The sequence below is a fragment of the Pygocentrus nattereri genome, chromosome 3 (genome assembly GCF_015220715.1).
Source record: "Pygocentrus nattereri isolate fPygNat1 chromosome 3, fPygNat1.pri, whole genome shotgun sequence".
Lineage (NCBI taxonomy): Eukaryota > Metazoa > Chordata > Actinopteri > Characiformes > Serrasalmidae > Pygocentrus > Pygocentrus nattereri.
The window spans coordinates 10,575,429-10,597,901 of NC_051213.1; the positions used below are offsets into that span (position 1 = coordinate 10,575,429).

The 22,473-nt window shown below is 38.6% G+C and overlaps 1 protein-coding gene across 9 annotated transcripts in view; it reads left to right on the forward strand.

Moving 5' to 3' along the window:
- The window catches only part of pfkpa (phosphofructokinase, platelet a), a 43,762-nt gene extending 27,022 nt beyond the window's left edge, over positions 1–16,740 (forward strand). For 2 of the 9 annotated variants that reach the window (XM_017704944.2, XM_017704937.2), the window contains exons 14-23: positions 319–389; positions 500–587; positions 2,454–2,606; positions 8,313–8,477; positions 8,889–8,950; positions 10,208–10,319; positions 11,803–11,902; positions 12,215–12,220; positions 13,997–14,102; positions 16,117–16,273. In XM_017704944.2, coding sequence (XP_017560433.1) covers positions 319–389; positions 500–587; positions 2,454–2,606; positions 8,313–8,477; positions 8,889–8,950; positions 10,208–10,319; positions 11,803–11,902; positions 12,215–12,220; positions 13,997–14,102; positions 16,117–16,273 — 1,020 coding nt within the window. Of the gene's footprint in view, positions 1–318; positions 390–499; positions 588–2,453; positions 2,607–4,532; positions 4,686–8,312; positions 8,478–8,888; positions 8,951–10,207; positions 10,320–11,802; positions 11,903–12,214; positions 12,221–13,996; positions 14,103–16,116 lie in introns of all 9 variants that reach the window. The other 7 variants (XM_017704929.2, XM_017704920.2, XM_017704960.2 and 4 more) reach the window with 5 other exon arrangements.
- Positions 16,741–22,473: the final 5,733 nt, after the last annotated feature.

Genomic DNA, 22,473 nt, shown 5'->3' on the forward strand with positions numbered 1-22,473 from the left:
TAAATGAAGACAATGTTGTAGAATAAAATGTAATACCAAATATAGTGTCTACAACACCACTATAGTAATTATCCCTCTAAACACACCTTTCTATTGCTAGAGTGATATTTAGCTCTATATGAAAATAGTTTTTGTTTTTTTAAGTATAATGAGATCTCTTGCATGATGGCGTTTTTTTTTTTTTTCTTTAAAAATTTTGTTCAGCGATTTTGTTGATGGCAGTTATTTACTGGATTTAGTAGCTTTTCTACCCTTTTTGTACAGTTCTGTTCTCTCCAGTAAGTAATTGAACCATTTTCTGTTCTGCTCTTTTATTAGATAAGAGAGATTAAATGGGGAGATGTAGGTGGCTGGACAGGTCAGGGAGGGTCCTTGCTGGGAACTAAAAGGTAATTATTAAGATATACAGGCATTTGCTGTGTGCTTGTGATAAATGCTCATATCAAAACATTATTGATTATAATGAAGTGTTCTTGAATCAATCTTGCTCTTTTCTTAGGACACTTCCTGCAAAGCACGTTGATAAAATTGCTGAGCAGATGCGAAAATACAACATTAATGCACTGCTGGTCGTCGGAGGATTTGAGGTATGTTGGTGTTTTGATAGCTGGTGTAGCATAAATTGTGATTTTAGTAAACATCTCATGCATGTTGAAGATTAACTTGTACCTTGTGTTAGCTTAGCGGTAATAATTCTAGTAGATGAATTGTACACACTATGAAAGCTGCTATTGTATACAAATATTAAATATATTGTAATTGCTTTAACTATATACTGAATTTTATCATTTGTCGGTTGTACAGAGATGTTGTTTTAGCTCTCATTCCTTTCCATGAAGTTTTTCCTCTGTAGTGTCACCTAAAGCTCACACGACCTCCTGCTCTCTTCTTCTCTTCATCAAGAGCGTTTTAATGCACATCTGGCGCACTTGCCTCCTTTTATTCTGGCCTCTTTGGTTAATTTTGCACCTCTGCTCTTTCGGTCTGACTGATGAACACATTCAACTGCACTCAGATAAAAAGCATTCAGACAGCAGGGGTGAGAAATTAACCATTCATGAGTGAAAAATCTTTTTAAAATGACCTGTTATTCTTGTACGAGTTCATCTGCTCTTCAGAGTCATTTCATGCTTCTCTGTACAGCCTCACCCCCTCCCTGTCTGTCTTTGTGGGTGGATGAGGTATGTTAGGACATGTGTCATTGAGTGAGACTGTGTGTTTTCCCTCAGTATATCAGTTGTGAGCACTATTCGAGCTGGGTTAGTTTTACCTGTGGAGGTTCTGTAAGATAATCCATGTGATTTGCTTGGCCAATTCATTCAGAGTAAAGTAAATGCAGTATGTAATTTTCTCCAAAACGGAGAATACAGTGTTTTATTCGACATTTCTTACACTATGCTGCACTATATTCAATTAAGCAGGACTAATGATGCTCTGTTTGTAATAAAACATGCAGTTGGTCAGCATTCTCTAGTCCAACATATAATAAAGATTCAGATTAGCGAATGTCACCTAATTTCCATTTCCTTTGCCTTAAAAAAAAAAAAAAAGTATTCCTGTATTGACATTAAAGAAACTGTTCTGCAAGGTCCTGCTCCACTTGTGCAGTATAGTCTACACCTGGATATCCAGCCACTAAAAAGAGGTGCTCTGTTACTAAGTATTGGTATTACATTAATATGATTTCAGTTTGAACAGAGTTATGACTTGTCATACATTGCAGATTTGTGCTGGACTGCAATTACAGATCTCCACTGTAATTGCAGAGCCACTTTCCGCAGGCCCTGTAGTGGCCAATATGCCATCAGAATGGAAATCCAGTTACTTTTACGAAATCAATATAAACAAGAAAATAGATTTCCTCTGTAATGCTGTTTTCAGATTAGCTGGGACAGTGTTGACTTTCTCTGTGTGAAATGCTGCGAGTCAGTGTTGAGCTCTGAGTAGGCTCACCTTTTTAGGTGGCAGCACTGGTATTGTACACAAATATAGCAGCATGCAGATGAACAGATGTATTGTATTTAAAAACAGCAAAGGGACATCAGTCGGTTTTCTGCATAGGAAGTTGGAGGCTGCCCTGTCAGACCCTAACCTAACCCTAACCCTAACAGAGAAGAATAATTTGAAAAATTCTGTAACACGGAAATTAAATTTATGGCTACAGTGAAAAGGGGATAAATTATAGTTCCTCCCAGGTAAAACTATTCTGTCTCAAATGGGCCTTTATATATGAAAGTATATTTTGTTTTGATGTGTTTGGAGTTGTACCCCTGTCTGTCCCATGTTGTCCGTTGTGGTAGACCTGGCTCTTCCTTCGGCTCTGTTTCAATCCTGCCTCCATTCCCTTTCGCGCCCTATCCCCTCGAACACTTCCTATTGCATACTCTTCCCTTCCCATGGCCACTCCCAGCAGCAGCAGTCCACTAAAGCCCTGGCTCTGCCCCGCCCTGCAGGCCTACCTGGGAATCATGGAGTTGTTAGCAGCTCGCGGAACATATGAGGAGTTGTGTGTGCCCATGGTCATGGTGCCAGCCACAGTCTCCAACAATGTGCCGGGCTCAGATCTCAGCATTGGCGCAGACACCGCTCTGAATGCCATCACTGATGTAAGTCCGGCTGGGCAGCCCACCTACACCTCCGCCAGCCAAAAACAAAAGGGACGAAGCCTTCTGTTTACCAGCTCACTGCCAATCAGAATGCAGATCATACAGCCATAGAAGGAAGGCTGATTGCGTTTTGAACAGTTAAAAGGAAACATGCTGCCATTCTTAAAGGAACATTCTGGCCAAAATAAAATAATGTAATCAGTTCGTCTGTTAAAAAATGCCTGTTTACATCTTAGTTTTATAGAAGTCTCTAGAGTGAGATTTCTTGATCACATATGAAGTTAGCTGGTTATCTGCAGGCTAGCTTTTTGGTAGCTGTCTCTGGCTAATGGCGGCTAATGCTGAAAGAAGCTAATGCTAGAAAGCTGAGTATTTTGTTGCAATCATGCAGCTTGGCTGTCTTTAAATCATCCTTTAAACAGGACGTCTGGATTACTCAAGCAAAAGAAAAGCCTGGTTGAGCTAAAGGATGGAGTTAGCAAATTATCTACATGGCATTTTTGTAGCTGGCTAACTTGCTAAGATGTAAGGAAGCTGCTGCTAGAAAGCCAGATATCTTATTGCAGTCATACACCTTTGAATGAGAGCAGTGAGAGGATAATTGTGAACTCCTTCAGAACGCTGAGAATTGCTGTGCTATAGAAGAATACATAACTTGACAATAACATGCCAGAATGCTGCTTTAAGAATTCATAATGGAAGACTCCTTAAACCATTTTGGAGTCAGTACCTTAGTTAATGATAATATAGATCATTATTTGACCAGATTTAAATGAAATGTTTGATAATAGGATCTAATTTTAGGTCCATTAACAAAATCAGAGCCATAACTGCCCGCTGTAGTGAAGGTTACAGAGGTTCAGGTAGCATTATGCACTGCAGTGACTGCAGGGCTTTAGCTGGTAAACTCGAAGGCAAACCGATAGCTCACAGGTAAGTGGTGATGATGGTTATGGTGCTGATGACATGAAGGCATGTTGTTGGTTTTGTGCCTGCGGTCTTTGCCGTTGACTGTGAACACACCACCATTAGCCCTGTTAGAGCCCATTTCCCCAATTTACAGATGAAAGCCCTTAGACAGCTACAGTTCAGATCGTACAAACAGCAGTGAAATCCTCAGAGCACTTGCTCCTAATTCACTTCAAATGTGGTTTAGATTAAAATGGATCAGAAGAAAATATGGTTGATATTTTACTGTTCAGGTAGCATGTCTGATGGGACTAAATTATCGAGAAGTGTTGATAGTTTCATTGATTAATACCATAGATTTACACATTCAATATATCTTGTACAGTTTCCTTTTTTGCCAAAGGAGGTAACGAAGCCTTAAGGGCTTTTCACAGTCCCATTTGTACTGAATAAAAAATAAATTACAAGTAAAGTTGTGAAAACATAAATATTAATACTAATGCAGTGGTCCCAGCCCTCAATTTATCTGTAGTAAGGAATAATTGAAGTATTACCATAAAATATATCTTAATCTAGTGATACAGTGTCAGTGAGACTGAGGGCATTTTCCACTCTTCATCCTTGATCCATCCTCATCCTCGATGTGGCCACATGTTGGTGTGCTCTCTGATGTCATCCCGCTGCTGCTGCTGCTGCTGCTGTTGTCATGACAACGAGTTGCCCATCTTTTGCGTGTTTTGCTCTTTTTGCGTCATGCGATCGCATATCACACATTGTGCACGCTCTCACACAGTGTGCATGAGTGAGTTACGTTTCGGCCCCTCCTCCTCTTTCTCTCAGCCAATGGGAAGAAGTCATGGCTATCACGCGGACGGCGTGTGAAGTACAGGGTCACTCCTCCAGCAGAGCACCCCCGCTCTAACGAGACCTGCATTGTGCTGTGCTGTCCTGTGGTCTGCTTGTGTGTGTGTGTGTGTGTGTGTGTGTGTGTGTGTGTGTGTTACGGGGTCGTCTCAGGCTGTTGAGTGTCTGCTGCAGCTATATGATGCTCGGGCCACCCATGAGGAGTTTTGCATCCCGATGTGTATGCTGCCTGCCACCATTAGTAACAATGTACCTGGCACTGACCTTAGTATCGGGGCAGACACTGCCCTTAATGCCATCGTGGAGGTAAGGGACAAGTCACCACTGCAGTCATTTCTCATATAAAATATTTTAGTTAACTTTAATTTGTATTCCTATAACCAGTGAAAATATGGGTATTATGTATTTTACTGGGAGTTTAGTAAGCCTTGTTTTGAGGGGTGTAGTCAAGTCAAGAGGCTTTTATTGCCATTCCGTCTATGTACAAGTACACAGTGGAGTGAAATTACGTTCCTCCAGGAACAACACAGTGGAACAAGGAACAAAAGTACAAAGTGTGAACGTGCAGACATAGTGTGCAAAAATTAAGGTAGAAACTATAATAAATATGATAAATTAAAAAGACATTAAACACAGTAAACACACAGGACAGTGCAGCACCGACACAACACACATTTCTGGACATGAGGTAGTGAGAATAAGGTGCAGAGATATTTAACGTGCTGTGATCTGTGAATCACGTGGTCAGATAACATACATAAACACTGTACTGGTGCAACTGCACAGTTTAAGGAGCTATACATTCCAGTAATGATATTATCAGCCTGATATAATTTTTCTATAGTTAAAATTAAGCAAAATCTAGTGTGATTTCTGTGATTTTATGATTCACTTTGAGTTTAAACAGCAGAATTTCACCTCTTAAATAATTTAAATGTAAGCTACTTATAAGTACCTTTATAAATTAACTATAAACTTCAACTTAAAATAGGTAAATAACTGGAACCCTCACAAAACTAAATTTGAATTAGAGCAAATTTAAAGTACATTGTCTGGTAAATTGCGTGTTCTACGTGACAAAATCGCCTCGCTTCAGACAAAGGAAGTCACTTTCCTTCTCTAAACCTTATATCATATTTCTGTTGCCAGATATTGTCAATAGGAATTCAGGCAGTGCTGATAAATCCATGAAACCTTAAGAGCGGTTAATTTTATGGACCGAACTATACAGTCATAGGCAAAAGTTTGAACACCATTTGTCAAATGACAGTTTGTTGATTTCCTAAGAGAAAATAAGGAAGCATATCCTCACACTTTTTTTTGCGAATTTTAGTGCACAATTTCTGTGTATTTGTTTAACATATTGGGACAAATGAAACACATATACACATATACAATACAAATATAAAATGTGCCGTACGTTTTGCATTGGCCACATTTTTTTTCTCTCTGTATGTTAAATTCAACAAATAAACAATAAGTGTGCATTAAAATGTGCAGAAGCATTGTTTTATAGAACAGTTTGTTTTTCACTCCGAAAATCAACAAACTGACAATTGCTCAGGGTGGCAAAACTTTTACATACGACTGTTTATCTTTTGAGCCCCAGTAGTATTTAGATATTCATGTTAGCATTTTGAAATTGACTTAAACTAACCTTATTCACTGCTGTAGTGTTTTTTAATTCAGCTCATTAAACTGAGCTACATTAAACTGAGCTAGTTGTCAAACTAAGAAATGAATTTATAAGAAACGGTAACTTTTTAGTGTCCGGTTTACAGTATACACTAGGGGTGGGAATCTCTTGGCACCTCACGATTGGATTCAGTTATAATTCAGAGGGCCAGGATGTAATTATGAAACATGTATCGATGCATCTTTTTTTCTATACAGGATAATTTTTTTCTCACTGCGTGGCGACTTGGTACTTTTAAAACTAATTATTTGTAATGATCTATAATTAATTTACTTCCAATATCTTTTATTAATAAATCAAATGGACGTGCTGTGGTGAGTGAACTGGAAGACTCATTCACTGCTCTTGTTTGGAGCACGCGAGGCGCTGCTGCCACCATTCTGCGGTCAAATGCGCCGTTACAGTGAAATAAGACCCAGAGATAATGGATGTCCACTCAGCACGTTACAGCCGTCCTGCCCGTTTTCTGTAGTGATTTTATATCTCCGGATTTGGTCGGGTTGTAGAGAGTCAGGGGTCACTGTGTCAGTAAAGTATCTGCAAGACGGGACTTGAGCAACACAGCGCGAAAGCCCCGTTTCTCAACCAGACTGCAGGTCTCTTAGCAGCAGTCTCTCCCGGCCAGTAGCTATGAAAGGGCAGAGAGAGATTCAGCTCAGACCAACATCTGGAGACATATTCGCATTTATAAGCACCTCAGTTGGTTTCCTGGAACGTTAAATCTGCAACAGTGACTGTCAAACACTAAAAAGCTGCGAAGATGAAGTTGCTTCGCTTTCGAATTTCCCCGTTCCGCCTTAAATGGTGCTGCATTTACATTCAGCGCCTCAGTCAGAATTTAAGGTGGAACGGAAACATTTGAACAAGAAGCTGGAGAATAAGAAGCGATTTCAGCCTCGTAAAACAGCCGAATTTACAATAAGCTGCTCTGCTTCTGAGGAAAGGTTTTCTGACGGAGACGGACGGAAAGCAGCTACAGCTAAAGCTTAAAGCAGAGTAAAGTAAGTCTGTGTTTTCGTTCATAATTTTTTTTAGCCTAAACTATGACATTATCACACACTAAGACATACTTGGCATTAAATGTTGTGCCTGCCAAGGTGGTTTCATTTTTGTTGAAAGGACAAAATGACTTTTCTTAACATTTGGGTTATGACTCCTGACCTAACCTGGTTTTAACGCAGAGCCGGTGTGTGCGTTTTTGTTATGTTGCGCCACAGACTGTTTGGGCGTTGCACTCACCCACTTCCAAGTTCCGCCCTTTGCGTTCTGTCAACATTACGTTATAAATTACAATTTAGAAAATCGATTTTTGACATTTGTGAATCGATTCAGAATCGTTCATGTTCGCATTGCGATGCATCTAAGAATTGATTTTTTTCCCACACCCCTAGTGTACACTATATCTAAACCTCATATCTCTGAAAAATATATTAGGTATTTTTACAGAAGAAGGACAAAACCTTCTGAAACTTCACCTGTAAGATAATGGGATCAGATTTCATTCACAGTGATTTTGGGCCACTTTCTTTTTGTTCATTCATCTTGAAATTTTGACACAGTATTTTTGATGAATCTGTTAATAAGAAGTTAAAAAATAACTTAAATTTAAATGAGGAGGATGTTGAATACTCCTATTGTTTGCATTGGAAAGTTAACGTGGTGTAAGAGCTAACCCTGCCATGTGAAGGCTGCATTTTAGTCTTACTAACTGTCATTATGAGTGAGCTATGTGCTTCAAAATGGTGCTGTATTACATCCACCAAGTGGGTGATTAAAGTAATGCAGAAGTGAATACTTTGGCTTATACTGATAATCAAGATAATCTGTAATGAAAAGAATTCACTACAAAAACATTTTTCTTGGTGTATCTCGATAAATATCTGTCCAGAATACTATGAGAATATACAGTCAATTTGCATTGTAGAGGTCGACAAAAAGCAAAGTGCTATTTAAAAATATTAAAGTTTTATTTAGAAAAAAATCTAGATTACATTTTAACACGCCCCTTTTCTTAGAGCTTATTTGAAAGCTTGGCTTTGTATTATTGTTGTCCTGTACCAGTAAGCTCTTTCATTACTGTTATTAAAAATGGAGAATGTTATGGCAGAGTTTCCCACCTGTAATTATTTTCTACCGTGACTCAACAGCCCAGTCAGAATAAGTGTTGGATAATCTTAGACATGGAAAATGAGCTTTAGACATGATGACATAATCCATTTGTATGTGTGTTTTATCAGACATGTGATCGTATCAAGCAGTCCGCCAGTGGGACAAAGCGCCGTGTGTTCATCATTGAAACCATGGGGGGCTACTGTGGTTATCTGGCCAGCGTGGGTGGACTTGCTGCTGGGGCTGATGCTGCTTACATTTATGAAGAGCCCTTCGACATTCGGGACCTGCAGGTAACTACAGATGCACGTGTGCAACATTTACCATTCAAAAGTCTGGAATCACTAGTTTTAATAATGCAGAACCAATTTGGCTGCAAATATGTGCATTAAATGATTCTGATATACTTTTCAAATGATTTAAAGAAAGCTGTAAAACATTGGAACATTATGGATGTGTCCAGAATAATGAACAAAGATTAGTTTAATACAGCTGAGAAAGCTGTATAATATTGGGGATAGCATTATTATGTAATAACATTTTAATGGTGGTGTATTTTGTGTTTTTTTGAGGTAGACTCAGATTACAATCACAGGGGATTTTAAATCAGCTGTTCAGATGGTCTTGTCTGACTTGCTAAGTAGTGCAGCGCTATCTCCATCTGCTGGTCACATGGAAAATAATATTTTTGTGTTATTTTACAGTCCAATGTGGAGCACTTAACAGAGAAGATGAAGACTAGTATTCAGAGAGGACTCGTTTTGAGGTAAAGCCAACTCGCATTCTCCTACTAAGCATTGGTTTCTCAATTGGTTATAATCTCTCACAAGAAGTCAATAAAATAATGAATCTTTAGGAAATGATTCAGTGCATTGTGGAATCTCAAATTCATTCATGATTTGATTGTTATTTTGGTTTAATTTGAAATTACTGCAGAATGACACTAAATACATACATGTGACGGAATAAATTATTTACAGTGCAGTGCAACATACTCAGTGTACAGTAGATCACACAAAAAACAACAACAACAACAACAAAAAAAATGGAATGTAATGCCATGGTGGGTTCAAACAACAGCTTGGTGTAAGACGTAGATCAAAGATCTCAAATATATAGTCCCATATATAAATAAAAATATAAATAAAAAATTTAATCCAACACTTATTTCTGTTTTCAGAACCAGATGTCTGAAAAGGTCTCTAACAGAAATGTATTCTGTAAAATGGCTACAAATACATTGTCTGATACCTGACACATAATATTTTTGAGGAAAATGTTGAAATCAAATTTTTCAGTACATTCATGATAGAGGGGTCCATGCAGAGTGTTGTATGGTAAAGTAGTTCCTAAAGAAAAACAGCTTTTTTCAGATTCAGCACTATTTGCCATTATCAACATTACTACAACTAAAAACTGATCGTTTTGTATGGCAGATAAAATGGCTATATTTGCATTGTAGATTTAGTGACCCCTTTGTTCCAGAAATGTGAGTCAATAAGTTTCTCTACAATTAACTACTTCACATCAAAGCACCGAATGACATAATGTGCATTTCGCTGAATGAATTTTGCTGAACTTTTGAAAAGGTGATTTCCCTTTCATTGAATAAATTAAAATTGATTATAATTGATTACAACATTCCATAATCCACTAAATTGCTGGAATCAGAAGCATTTTTACGCCGCTATTCAGCAGCTGTAAAACGATCTCATCCAGCAGCTCTTTTATTTGTATTTTTATTCCTTTAATATTCCTTTAGTACTCAACAAGCTTTCGAAATAAAGCTGTAGAATGAAGACTGTTCAGCACTCAAACCTGAACTTTCTGCTCTGATTCTTAGAGCTGTATGAACGCCCATACTCTCTGGGGTCATTTCTGATCAGATCAGATCAGATCTCAGGGTATTTTAAGGACAGTTTTGAGTGGAATGTGTTTGAACAGAGCCCCAAGGCCCCACTGTCAGTCAACTGCAGCCTCTGCCTGTCCTCAGCTGTTTGTGTTTGTGTATGTCGTTATCCAGGAATGAGAACTCTAATGAGAATTACACAACGGACTTCATCTACCAGCTTTACTCGGAGGAGGGCAGAGGTGTTTTTGACTGCAGGAAGAATGTACTGGGTCACATGCAGCAGGTACACACACACACACACACACAGCACACACACACACACACACAGCACATAGAGATAGTGATGCAATGGTCCTACACAGTCATTTGAATAAATGGAAATGCTGTAAATAATAGTTCAGTCTTTTATGCATCACAAACATTGCAATCTTTCATGAGTTGTTGTAGCTGTACAACTCATAACTGTTCTTGTACTTTTAGTGGAAAACATTGCTAGATGTTGTCCTAAAAACTGATGTAGGTTTGATATTCTGAAATTACACTTGGATATATTATATAGTTTTGTACAACAGTTAGTTCTGCCCACACAATCTGATTACTTGACAAGCATTTCCCAGTTTTATTATATCCAGGGAAGAACATATGAGTGATTGTACTTACATTTTGCAAGGCTTAAACTTTACTGTTTTTTTTTTTTAAATTTAATAATTGTATTCATACTAACATTTCAATAAGAAAAAACAATTACTCAATTGCAGGACACTGTTGGCTCTCTGTGTGTGAAATGTTGTGTTGAGCTTCTAGCAAGCAATGAGTATGAAAGGGGAGGAATGAGGACCCCCTGCTGTGAAACCAATTCACACCTGTCTACAAAGAAAACCGTGCTGAGATAAAAAAAATAAAAATAAAAACAGCTACAATAAAAAAACTAATTCCATTCCAACAATATAAAGACACTTTTATAAGTGTTATAATTTTTGTTTGCTATTGAAAATCAACCCATTTGAATTACAATATATGGCATCAGTGTTACTGAAGAAAAAAAAAAGAGGGACCTATAAAACCTAGAAAATGCTTTTTACAGCCACTGTGAAAAAGGGTTAATTGAGTAATGTTTTGATACAGTCCCCACAGTGTGTACATGTGTAGAGTTTATCTGTTCTTTCTCCACTCCTGGTTATAACAGATCTGATAACAGATTTTTGTTTCTTGCCTTGCCTCTATTGTTCCACTGACCACTCGTTGCTAAGTAACAACAGTGGTGGCTCTACTTGGCAGAAGAAATTGCCAATTTGTTAAACATGCATGAAACAGTGTTTGAGCTTCTTTGCAAAACTGCCATCTAAAAGCTGTTCTGCCACTTACATTATGCTCAGACTGGACTCTGATACAATAGTCCTGGAGAGCCACAGCACAGTGTGGTGCTTTCATTGCTCTGACACTCCAGATTTAATTGATGTACGACTTAATGTGCGGGAGCACACTGAAAGCAATTAGTCTTAAATGGACATGGTATGAAATGTAAAACAGGTTGAATGTAACAGTTTGCAGCTTTTTAATGAACTTGAAATTATATTTTGATGAGTTTAATAGGTGTTATTGGAAAAGCAGGGCTTCCTTGAATGTGGTGTGGATAGTTTTGCTTTTAGGCTTTTAAATGAATGGTAATGAATATTTAATATTTCAAGTCCTTTTCTAGGTGTTTTTTGAAAAGACAGTTCTAGTTCCTGCTTGATTTTAGAGTGACCTTTTTTCTCTGTCTCTAGGGAGGAGCTCCATCTCCATTTGACCGTAACTTTGGCACTAAAATCTCCGCCAAGGCCATGCAGTGGATCTCGAAGAAGCTGAAAGAAAGCTACAGGCAAGGTAGGCTACTACAGTGTGTACAGCTAGACTAACAGCATCACTGAGACAGACTCTGGTGTATAACAGGAACTGAGGCACTTCAGACACAATAACATGGCTAGACAGAGAAGGTTAATAAGTGAACTAATTTGATCTTAACCTTCTTTACAAGACAGTAGAAATGTATGAAAGTTTTAGATGTGTTATGTCATTCATAGTGTTTGCATGTGCCTGTGTACATTCATCTAAAATCACTAATGAAGTCTGTGCAAATGCTGACTTTGACTTTGTGTAAATTTTTGCTTCTTTTGCTTTGCATCTGGCTGGCTAAAGATGAAGGTAACTGTTCACTTACATTTAAAATCTAATCACATTAATAAGGCTTTAATCCACATAGAAAGAATTACAGTGGTATGTAGGGTTGGGACAATAAGAAAATGTTCAATAAATCAAGATAAAATTATCAATAAATATAGATTTTTTTTATTTCAAAATAAAACAAACAATATGATGTGGTATATTTCAAATACTATTTTTTTACATCAACATATTAAAGTTTATCTAGGACCGATTCCATTTGTGCCAGAGGGGGTTAACAAAGCGCAGGCCTTCTCACGCAGAGATTGACATCACAGCTCATGGTTGCTTATAGTTTATTTGCTTTTCTTATTGCTCAGATCTCTGAGATAAAGCAGAGCTGCTACTACAGATTGACTGACATTTTGGCCAAACAACAAAAAAGATTAAAAAGGTCTGCAGCCAAATTATATATATATATATATATATATATATATATATATATATATATATATATGGAAATTGCATATTAAATTATGTAGGTATTTAAGATGCTTAATACTCATTTGGTAATTGGTAACTATTTAATCTCTCATTTTAAAAAGTTTGAAAGTTGTTTCTGCAAATCCATGCTTTCATTAGATCTTGGGTTCATGGCTTTTTCTTCTATTTAAAAGACACACACTAATGCGTGTAAGAGCTAATAGCAGTAATGGCCACAGTCGCATCCACGGGCCTTACGTATTAGAGAATAAACAAGGAATTTTTGGTTGCTGTGGTGGAGGTGCTCTGGGCTTCAGCTATAGATGCTGTTGAGAATCTATGAACAATTATGCTGAGATGCTGAGTTTTTTCACACTGTATGTTGCAGTGAGGAATTTACTCTACTGGAGACAAACAGCTGATTAATGCCCTATAATAATCCATCATTTAAACAATAAAAGGGAATAAAACATCACATATACATGTTATTTGATAGCAAATAATCTAAATTAAATTAGTATCAATAAAACAATGAATTATAGTATAGACCCTTGTCCTTTGGTTGTTGGTTTCAGGTTTTAGACGAGCGTGTCCTATATTTTGGTTTCAATTAAGAGTTTTAATTTCAGTGCATCGCTAAAATGCTCTTTCTGATGGTATTCCCAGTGTAGCAGCACACACCAAATCACACACACATCCTTGCTGTGTGTATAAATGAAGTAAAACTAGGACTGGAGTTTGAGTTCACAAATCAAAGCACGGACCGCTCATGCTTACTAATTGGAAAGAAGATAACAGTTATCCATCCATCCATTTTCTAAGCCGCTTCTCTCAGGATCGCGGGGGGGTTATCCCAGCCTATCCCAGGGAGCCTATCCCAGCAGTCATCGGGCGGAAGGCAGGATACACCCTGGACAGGTCGCCAGTCCATTGCAGGGCAAAGAAAACAGTGGTCCCAGCCCTAGTGGTAGAGCTCATATCATTCTATGAGTAGATATTTCAGTAATATTCAGTAATAGTTTTTCAGTAATATTGGTTTATACACTGTCAGTACAGGTCTGATTTTTTTTTTTTTAATAAAGTCCACCAGACTTCTCTCTCTACAGAATTACATTATAAAAATATTGCAGTGCAACTGAGAATTGACTCAAACATGACAAATTCATAAAGTCATGAACAATGAACATGTCAGACTTAATATCTAGACCCAAACGTATCCCTTCAGCATGGTTGTTAAGTCTTCCGGGCTCAGAAAGCGCTAATACTTCACTTATATAAACGTATGTGAAAGTGTGCATGATGAAAATGGCTTGTGTGTGTGTGCGTGTTCTGCAGGGAGAGTGTTTGCTAACACAGAGGATTCAGCATGTTTGTTGGGGATGCGTCGCCGTGCCCTTGTCTTCCAGCCTGTGGTTCAGCTGAAGGAGGAGACAGACTTTGTGTGCGTAAATTTTACTATAAAACCTTCTGAGCATGCATCTTCTAACACCATTATAACGCTCCCATGACAATAAGGTCAACATGAGGATGAGGACGTATTGAGGCTAACATTGCTCTTTACAAAACTCTTGGCAATTCAAGTTTAAGGTGTTACAAATATACAGCGTCTTGTCAAAGTGTTTAAAAAAGCCCTTTGAAAATTATATATTTTTTCTGGATTACCAATCATATACAGTCATATGCAAAGGTTTGAACACATCTGGCCAAATGACATTTTGTTGATTTTCTAAGTGAAAATAAGTTACCCGCAGACAGATGTGGCCTGTGACATAATCCTACAAAATATTTTATTTGCCCCGCACCACAGTCCCCAGCATGCACTGCAACTTAATGTATGCTCTGACTTTTCTACCCCAACAACAATCTATGGGACAACAGTTACACCTAAACTCTACATAATTCTACACAACTCCATGCCAGTCGTGTCAAAGAAGACGCTAGCTGCATTTCAGCTGCAGTTCATCCAGTATAAACGTTTAATGTCAGCTCAGAAATTAAGCCCAGGTATTAATGAAAATAGGTAGATTTAAAAGACAAGTGTTCATGTAACATTTCAAAGTCTACTGTAAGTGCCTAAATTTTAATGTTGAAGTTTTTGTCAATTTTAATGCATAATTTCTATTTATTTGCTGCATTGTATGACATATAGGGGGAAAATAAAGTATTAAATCTAAAATGTGCCCTAACTTTTGCACAGGATTGCATTTTAAGCCTTTTTACAATATGTTGAATTCTGTAAGTAGTATTTGTGAATTAAAATGTGCAGAGGTGTGTTCTCTGTAGAGGATGTGTAACTTAGGAAATCAACAAACCATGTCATGTGACCAGGGTGCCAAAACTTTTGAATATAACAATATTTTCCAGCCAGACGTTTTTATCGTGAACTGATAAACTGAAACACTAAATTTTCAATGCCAAAATAAATGACTGGTCAGCAGATGTTTTAAAGGGAATGAAACTTAATAAATGAAAATGCGCTGACTGCTTAAATATTCACCCTCTTGTGCTCTAGAAGCTCCAAGCTTAGACAGATGAAAATAAATCCCCACAGTAAAAGTGCTGATTGTAAAAATCTGCTTATCTTGAGCTGTATATAAAATAGTGCATTAATCTGGTTTGTGTTTCGCCCTAATTTATCCATAAACCACACAGCTTCAAAAATACTGTCTGATCACATGAATCCAAAATGCATGAATGTCTATTTAAAGGTTTTAAAATCATTTTTAGGGTCTTTTCAACAGTAAATTTGGTAACATTTTATTTGGCAGGTCCACTGTAGATGCTTCGTAAACGCTATCTATCTATCTATCTATCTATCTATCTATCTATCTATCTATCTATCTATCTATCTAAACATAACTAAAATCAGAAGTTAATTATTTCCTTGAACCGCAGACTTATAAAAATATTACAGTAAAATAAGTTATTAAAGTTATTCATCTTAAGATTGACTATTCAGTTGCTGAAATACAGAATTCAGTACCTACTATGGAAGTAATGTTTTTTCCACAGAGCAGTACAGTACATCGTGGTACAGTTACTAATCTGAATTAGGAACTATAGTCTACAAATGTTTTAACAGCTCTATTCAAATTACATATGTTGTTGATTTTCTAACGGAAAATAAGATTTAAGTTTTACTTTCACTTAAAAAATGAACAACTGAATGTGAAAGGGGTTTTTTGCATATGAAGTAGCTACCAGAGCCTGACCAATACTATCTGTAGTCCCATAATATCAACTGATTTTAAAGATAATATTCCTGATAATGCCTCAGTAATCATGAACCTTTTGATTGTGGCATCACCTGCCATCTCAGACAGCTGTGATTCTGAGTGACAACTGTCTTTGAGTTGCTTTTAACGAGTGATTTTTCTTTGCAAGAAACAAGGAAAATCTTATGATGCAGTTATTTTCTTATTCTAATGCTGCTTTGTGTTTGTGTGGTTGTTCAGTCACAGGATTCCAAAGGAGCAGTGGTGGCTGAAGCTTCGTCCCTTGATGAAGATCCTGGCGAAGTACAAGACAAGCTACGACGTGTCTGACTCTGGTCAGCTGGAGCACGTCGTCTGCAACCGCACCAAGGAGTCGGACACGAGCTCCGCTATCTGAGTTTGTGGGGGGGTCACGGCAAATTCTGAGCTGACCCTGTAGACAGCCTGGTCTGTTAAAGTGTGTGCTGACGCAGATGCTTCGTCCTTTCCTCTTATCGTGGACCGGCACTACATCGTCCTTTTCATCACGTCGTTATGAAGCCCCATTCACCCCCTTGTCGTTTTCGCCTGAGAACTAAAGCGCCGTACAGATTGTAGGAGAGTCCAGGGACTGGCCGCGTCCGGCCTGAGTCCTCAGGCTTTTAGTGTTTGTCTATGCTGCAAGCCACAACACGCTGACTTCCTAGCGCCAGGAGCAGCAGCTAGAGTAGTTCCACCTGTTAGTCTCCAGCTGGTGATGCAGCATGTCTGTAAATGCGATGCAATCCAGCTCCTGTCTCTCAAGCACAGTTTGGTGTGTGAATGTGTGAACATCATTATGTGCTGACATTTATTTGCTTGACCAATAAAGATTATGTACACCTATATGGAGGATGCTATTTTGATTTGTTTAACTTTGTTTTGAGAAGTAAAACTGGTTTGTAAATACTTCACACTCATTTGAGCATGAAATCAACACTGTCTACTGACGAATAAAAAAAAAAACAGAATGAGAGGCACGATAAAGAGCAAAATAGAAGATCAAATTCACTATAGATGTAAGAGCTAAAAGATTTTACATCCAAATCACATTGTAGAATGCAATTTTCAAATCACAGGAACTACAATTTTAATTAGAACCTGTATTATCAACATTTTCTTAACAATGTGGAAGTGCACAAATTTTATAGCACTGAGTTAAACAGCCTGAACATGAGTTAGACCAGTCAGAACCAGACACCCATGAGCTGTGACATCCCAAGCAGGTAACTGGCAGTCTGGTACCCTACAATCAGTGTTTAAGCCTCAAACCAGAAAAACATATTTTCCCTAAATTCTTCAGCCTGAATTGTATTTATTAACAGTGAAACTGGATAAATAAAATTGTATACTTCTCAGAAACGACTTTTTTTCTGACACAGAATTCACAATATTAGGCCAATATTGGTTGAAAAAGTTCAATTTTCATAGAATATATTTGCAGTATAAAAGTAATGAACGTTTCCCTTCATTTTCTGAGAAATGAGTTCTTTTATGAAAACATCAAGTAGTAGCATAAACTACTATTATGCCCCTTATTAATTAACTGCAGAATTTTGTGGATCTTTGGGATTTAAGTCATGGGTTCAGAATTGATAAAAGTCAACATCCAACCATCATGACTAGGCCACAGTAATAAACGCTGAGCACCTGTTACATTTCCAAATCACCAAATACAAACCACCGGCACTAAAATAATCACGATGTCTGGGACACATGCCACAGGACTGTTTCCCATAGAACACCATAAGAGGACACCACAAAAACATTGCAGCCCATCACATAACCTTCATGTTACAGGAGTAGTTTTTGCAAAACAATGTACAGCTTTCCTTGTAAGCCTAAATATGATCAATCAGCCAACAAGTTTGGCGTCTAAAGTTTGTTTCTTTGTGCTAGAGCAAAGAAGGCTAATGTAGCTTTATAGGTAATATTAGCTTATAGTTAAAAATGTTATCATTGTGCAAACTGCATACCTGAATCATTACATATTTACCTCAAATACTGTTGTGCTGTTAAGTAAGCTCAAATAAGACTTCAGAATTCAGGCTTCCAGGTTGCTGCTACTAAGCTATGCATTGTCCATTGTTTAAGTTCATTATAATATTATTACTTTATTATTACTATAATCATGATGTATAGGAAAACTTGTCCCTAATGAAGTGGTGCCAGTATGATATAGTATGGCTGTATTGCTGGTGTCCAGTAGAGGGCGCCAGAGGGCTATCAGTGTAATGACTTGCGCACGTGCTCTGCAGCATGGTCGCCCATGCTTTTGCAGCATGCCCCAAAATCTGCAGTGCCTCATTTCCTCCTTTCTGGCACATTTCGCAACCTCTGGACTGGATTTGGAAACAAACTTACTGGAAGCATGAACATCTTTATCATGCACATTGCACATCTTTATCATATCATTTCAAAGGCTCCCCAGCAGCCCTGTAAAAAAGCCAGCTTGTACTTGTAATTGGACCACTGTGTCACAGTTAAATGGATTTACTACATGTAAGAATCAGATAAGGGGTCCTGTCTGTCTCTGATTTAAAGCCACGTGTGGTGTTGGTGGGCCAAAATGCCGGACCAATGTCAGATTTCTTTGCATGCAGTGACCCTGAGGGCATCACCTTCAGCAGTGAGGTGGCGTGAGGAATAAAGAAAGGATCAAACACTATGCTAATGTGATTAATGTGAAGAGCTGACAGGCACTTTTTTTTTCTCCTCCGTTAGGTGACAATATTCTTCACCTCATTCTCCTCTCTGTCTGCACCCACAGAGGTGTTTGAGTGCAGGCATCCTGGTGCATGAAGGGGGGAAAAATGAGCAAATCCAATCTTTTGAGTTGATTTAAGAATGCAAAGTGAGGCCTGCAGGGTCATATGCACATAGGTAATCAATAGCAATTACCATTTCATCTCTCCCTCGTTCTTTTCTTTCCCTCCTTTAAATCAGGCTCTGATCTGATCTCATCGGACTGATTAGGGCTTGTAAATAAAGGAGCTGGTCGCCGTTACATTGCAAAAGCCAGATGTGTGCTTCCCCAACTTTATCTTCATTTAATACCTCAGTCCCCTTAAGCGCCACACCAATTAAACCTCGAGCCTGTAGCATTCAAATGGCCTGGCAAATAGACTATTTCCATTAAACAGACTCTTAATTCGAGGCCACCGCGTGGGCTGAAATGCTTTGTGCAGCAGATTTCTGCCTTTGATACCACATGTATGGATTTTCAGGGAAAGATGTATGATCCTGGACCAAACACCAGTGCAGTAAATGCTGTGGTAAAAATAGATTACTTGAAAGCTATTGCAATAACAATGGTAACGGTAGACAATAAATCTTCGCCTGTGATATTAGAAAAGCAATATTTTTCTTTCAGATAAATCATGTGCGCGTGTGTATGTTTATGTATATACACCCACCAGCCACTTTATTAGGGACAACGATGTGTATCTCCCCTCATTGTCTGTTTTATCAGGGCTTTCTATTACTTGTGTGCCACATTGCAGTTCTACAGTTACAGATTATAATATGTTTCTCTGTGTAATTTCTACCCTCTTCATTAGTGATCGGGACCACCACAGTGCGGGTACTATTTGGGTGGTGGATCATTCTCAGCACTGCAGTGAAACTGATGTAGTGGTGGTGTGTTAGTGAGTGTTGCACTGGTACAAGTGGATCAGACACATCAGTGCTGCTGGAGTTTTTAAACACTGTGTCCACTCACTGTCCACTCTATTAGGCACCTAACTCATTGGTATGCATGAATCTGCATGCATGTGGACTGAAATATAATATAATGGCTGATGACTGGGTTGTGCTGGGTGCTCTGTAATTTGACAATGGCTTGATTTTGCAACTAAATTTAGATTTTCCTTTTTTTTACTAAGCCATATTGCTTTAGAATCCACTGTCCTTTTAAATAGGTGTCAACCTGATTCCAATTATAAATACACCAACTGGCCACTTCATGAAGTGCACCCGCCTTGTTTCTACAGTCATTGTCCATTTTATCAGCTCCACTTACCACATATGAGCACTTTATGGTTCTACAATTACAGACTATCGTCCATCTGTTTCTCTGCATACTTTGTTAGCCCCCTTTTTGACTGTTCTTAAGTGGTCAGGAGCCCCACAGGACCACCTCAGAGCAGGTATTATTGGGTGGTGGATCATTCTCAGCACTGCTGCGACACTGATGTGGTGGTGGCACGTTAGTGTATGTTGTCCTGGTATGTATGGATCAGACACTGCAGTGCTGAGAACGATTCACCCCCCAAATAATACCTGTTCTGTGGTGGTCCTGTGGGGGTCTTGACCTTTGAAGAACAGGGACAAAGGGTGCTAACAAATGGGCTACAGTTTGTAATTGTACAAAGTGCTCCTGTATGGTAAGTGGAGCCATAAAATGGACAATGAGTGTAGAAATAAGGAGGTGTGCTCAATGAAGTGGCTGGTTGGTGTATAAATCAGGGGCACCAATCTTATCCACAAAGGGCCAGTGTGGCTGCAGGTTTTCATCCCAAACAAGCTGGAGCAGACCTCATTCCACTTGTTTAATCAATCTGAAACCTGCAACCACAAGGGCACTTTGTGGATATAATTTAACACCCCTTATCTAAATTATTGTAAAGATATATGACTTGACTAAAATTGTTAGAAAAGCAATGAAAACTCCACTTCTCTCCTTTCTCTAGCCGTGGCAACGTAAACAGCCCAATGAAGCCAAGCAACATGCTTTGTTTTGCTTTTTAAGCTTTCATTTTCCACCAGGAAATTTTGATTATGAGGGTCTAATTATGAGGGTCTGATTCTATATGTTTTTTGTGTTTGCCACTGTTAGAATATCCAACCTTCCGCTTTTGTATTTTTACCATTATGCACCCTCACAGTGTCCTAGTGGTGTATTGCGTCTAGTTGAATGAGGTATTATCACCCCCTGCTGGGCTGGCATGCTCATATATGACCATTTTTCAGTCATTTTTTCATTCTCATGCGGATGGAGAGATTTACAAAAACACTGTTGGTGTGAGTGAAGATATTTTTGAAAGCTGTGTTTATTATAAATAGCTATATATGTGTAGACAAGGCCTTAAAGAGGAAAGCTCATCTGTTGCAGCACAGGATTTGTTAGTCATCGTCTAGTATTAAATCAGTGGTCACTGGACACGGTCGGCCACGTATTTGTAGTGGACTATTCTCAGTCCGGCAGTGACACTGTTGTGTTTAAAAACTCCAGCAACACTGCTGTGTCTGATCCACTCATACCAGCACAGCACACACTAACACTGCACCACCACACCAGTGTCACTGCAGTGCTGAGAATGACCCACCACTCAAATAATACCTGCTCCGAGGTGGTACTCTGGTGGTCCTGACCATTGGCAAATGAGGTGAAAACTGACTAACAATATATACAGAGGAACAGGTGGACATTGTAGAACTTCACAGTGCACCTACAAAGAAAGTGGAGCTCATAAAATGAACAATGGGTGTAGATATGAGGTAGGTGCCCTCTAATAATGTGGCCAGGCAATGTATGCATATATAATGGATGAGTATATTGATGCAGAAATAAATAATCTTAATGGTACAGCCATAGCTGCTCAATAGCAACAACACTGATGGATGTGAGTTCCTCTGTTTCCCCCCTGACTGATTGAACAAATCTGTACAGTATTGTGCAGCATGTGCAGTATCCGAGCCTCGATTCCTCTCATTGATTAAAGCTCGCAGAGTCCCTTGGCTTCGCTCACTGGAATTGGAGATGGTATCAGAAACACTGCTTCACCCCCACCCAGGTACAGCAGCCTGCGAGTGCGAGGGACAATGAACTGCATCTTTCATATTCAGCATCGAATTTATCTCTCGGAATTTAGCAAATGTGGCGTATAATGGCCTAGAGCGCAGGGGAGTTGCAGTTATCTAGCCTTTTGCTATCTACCAGTCAGTTAAGTCTGCCTTCTTCTCATTACATTTAACAGTGCATGCAAGGCAAAGATGAGAGGCTTCATTTGATATACATATCAAATCTGAGCTCTTGCTGAGGTGCTTGAGGTGCAGTTTCATAGAAGCAGAGACTCAGCAGGGCCGTGGACCGTGAAACAGATTTTAGAATGAAGTTTGGACATCTTTTAGAATATGTTAGAATTGTTAGACTCTGTTAGAAGGGTAGCGTTTCCCGTCAAAAGTTTGGAGACTGATGGCTTTAAAATGTTTGCAGTAGAACATGTTTTCTTTGCTGGTTTGCAATAATTGAAAGGGACACTGGCTAAAAGGGTTGTGAACATGCTTGTATGCATCCTACAGCAGTGTCACAGTCGTATCTAGGGAGGTGTAAAGACAAGGAAAGGCCCCTTCTGACGATGTATCTTGAAGGTGCGAGGAATTTTTGGGAAAACTACCACTGCTTTGGGTTGAATTTTTGGGGGCAGGCTGTTTTTATTTGTTTCATTACCTAGTGAATGCAGAAAATAGGCAGATAGCTAATATTACTGCTATGAATGTGAATATCATTTTAAAAAAATTTTATCATTTGAGCATGGCAGCTGCTCTATACATTGTCTGAAAATTTGGACATGAACA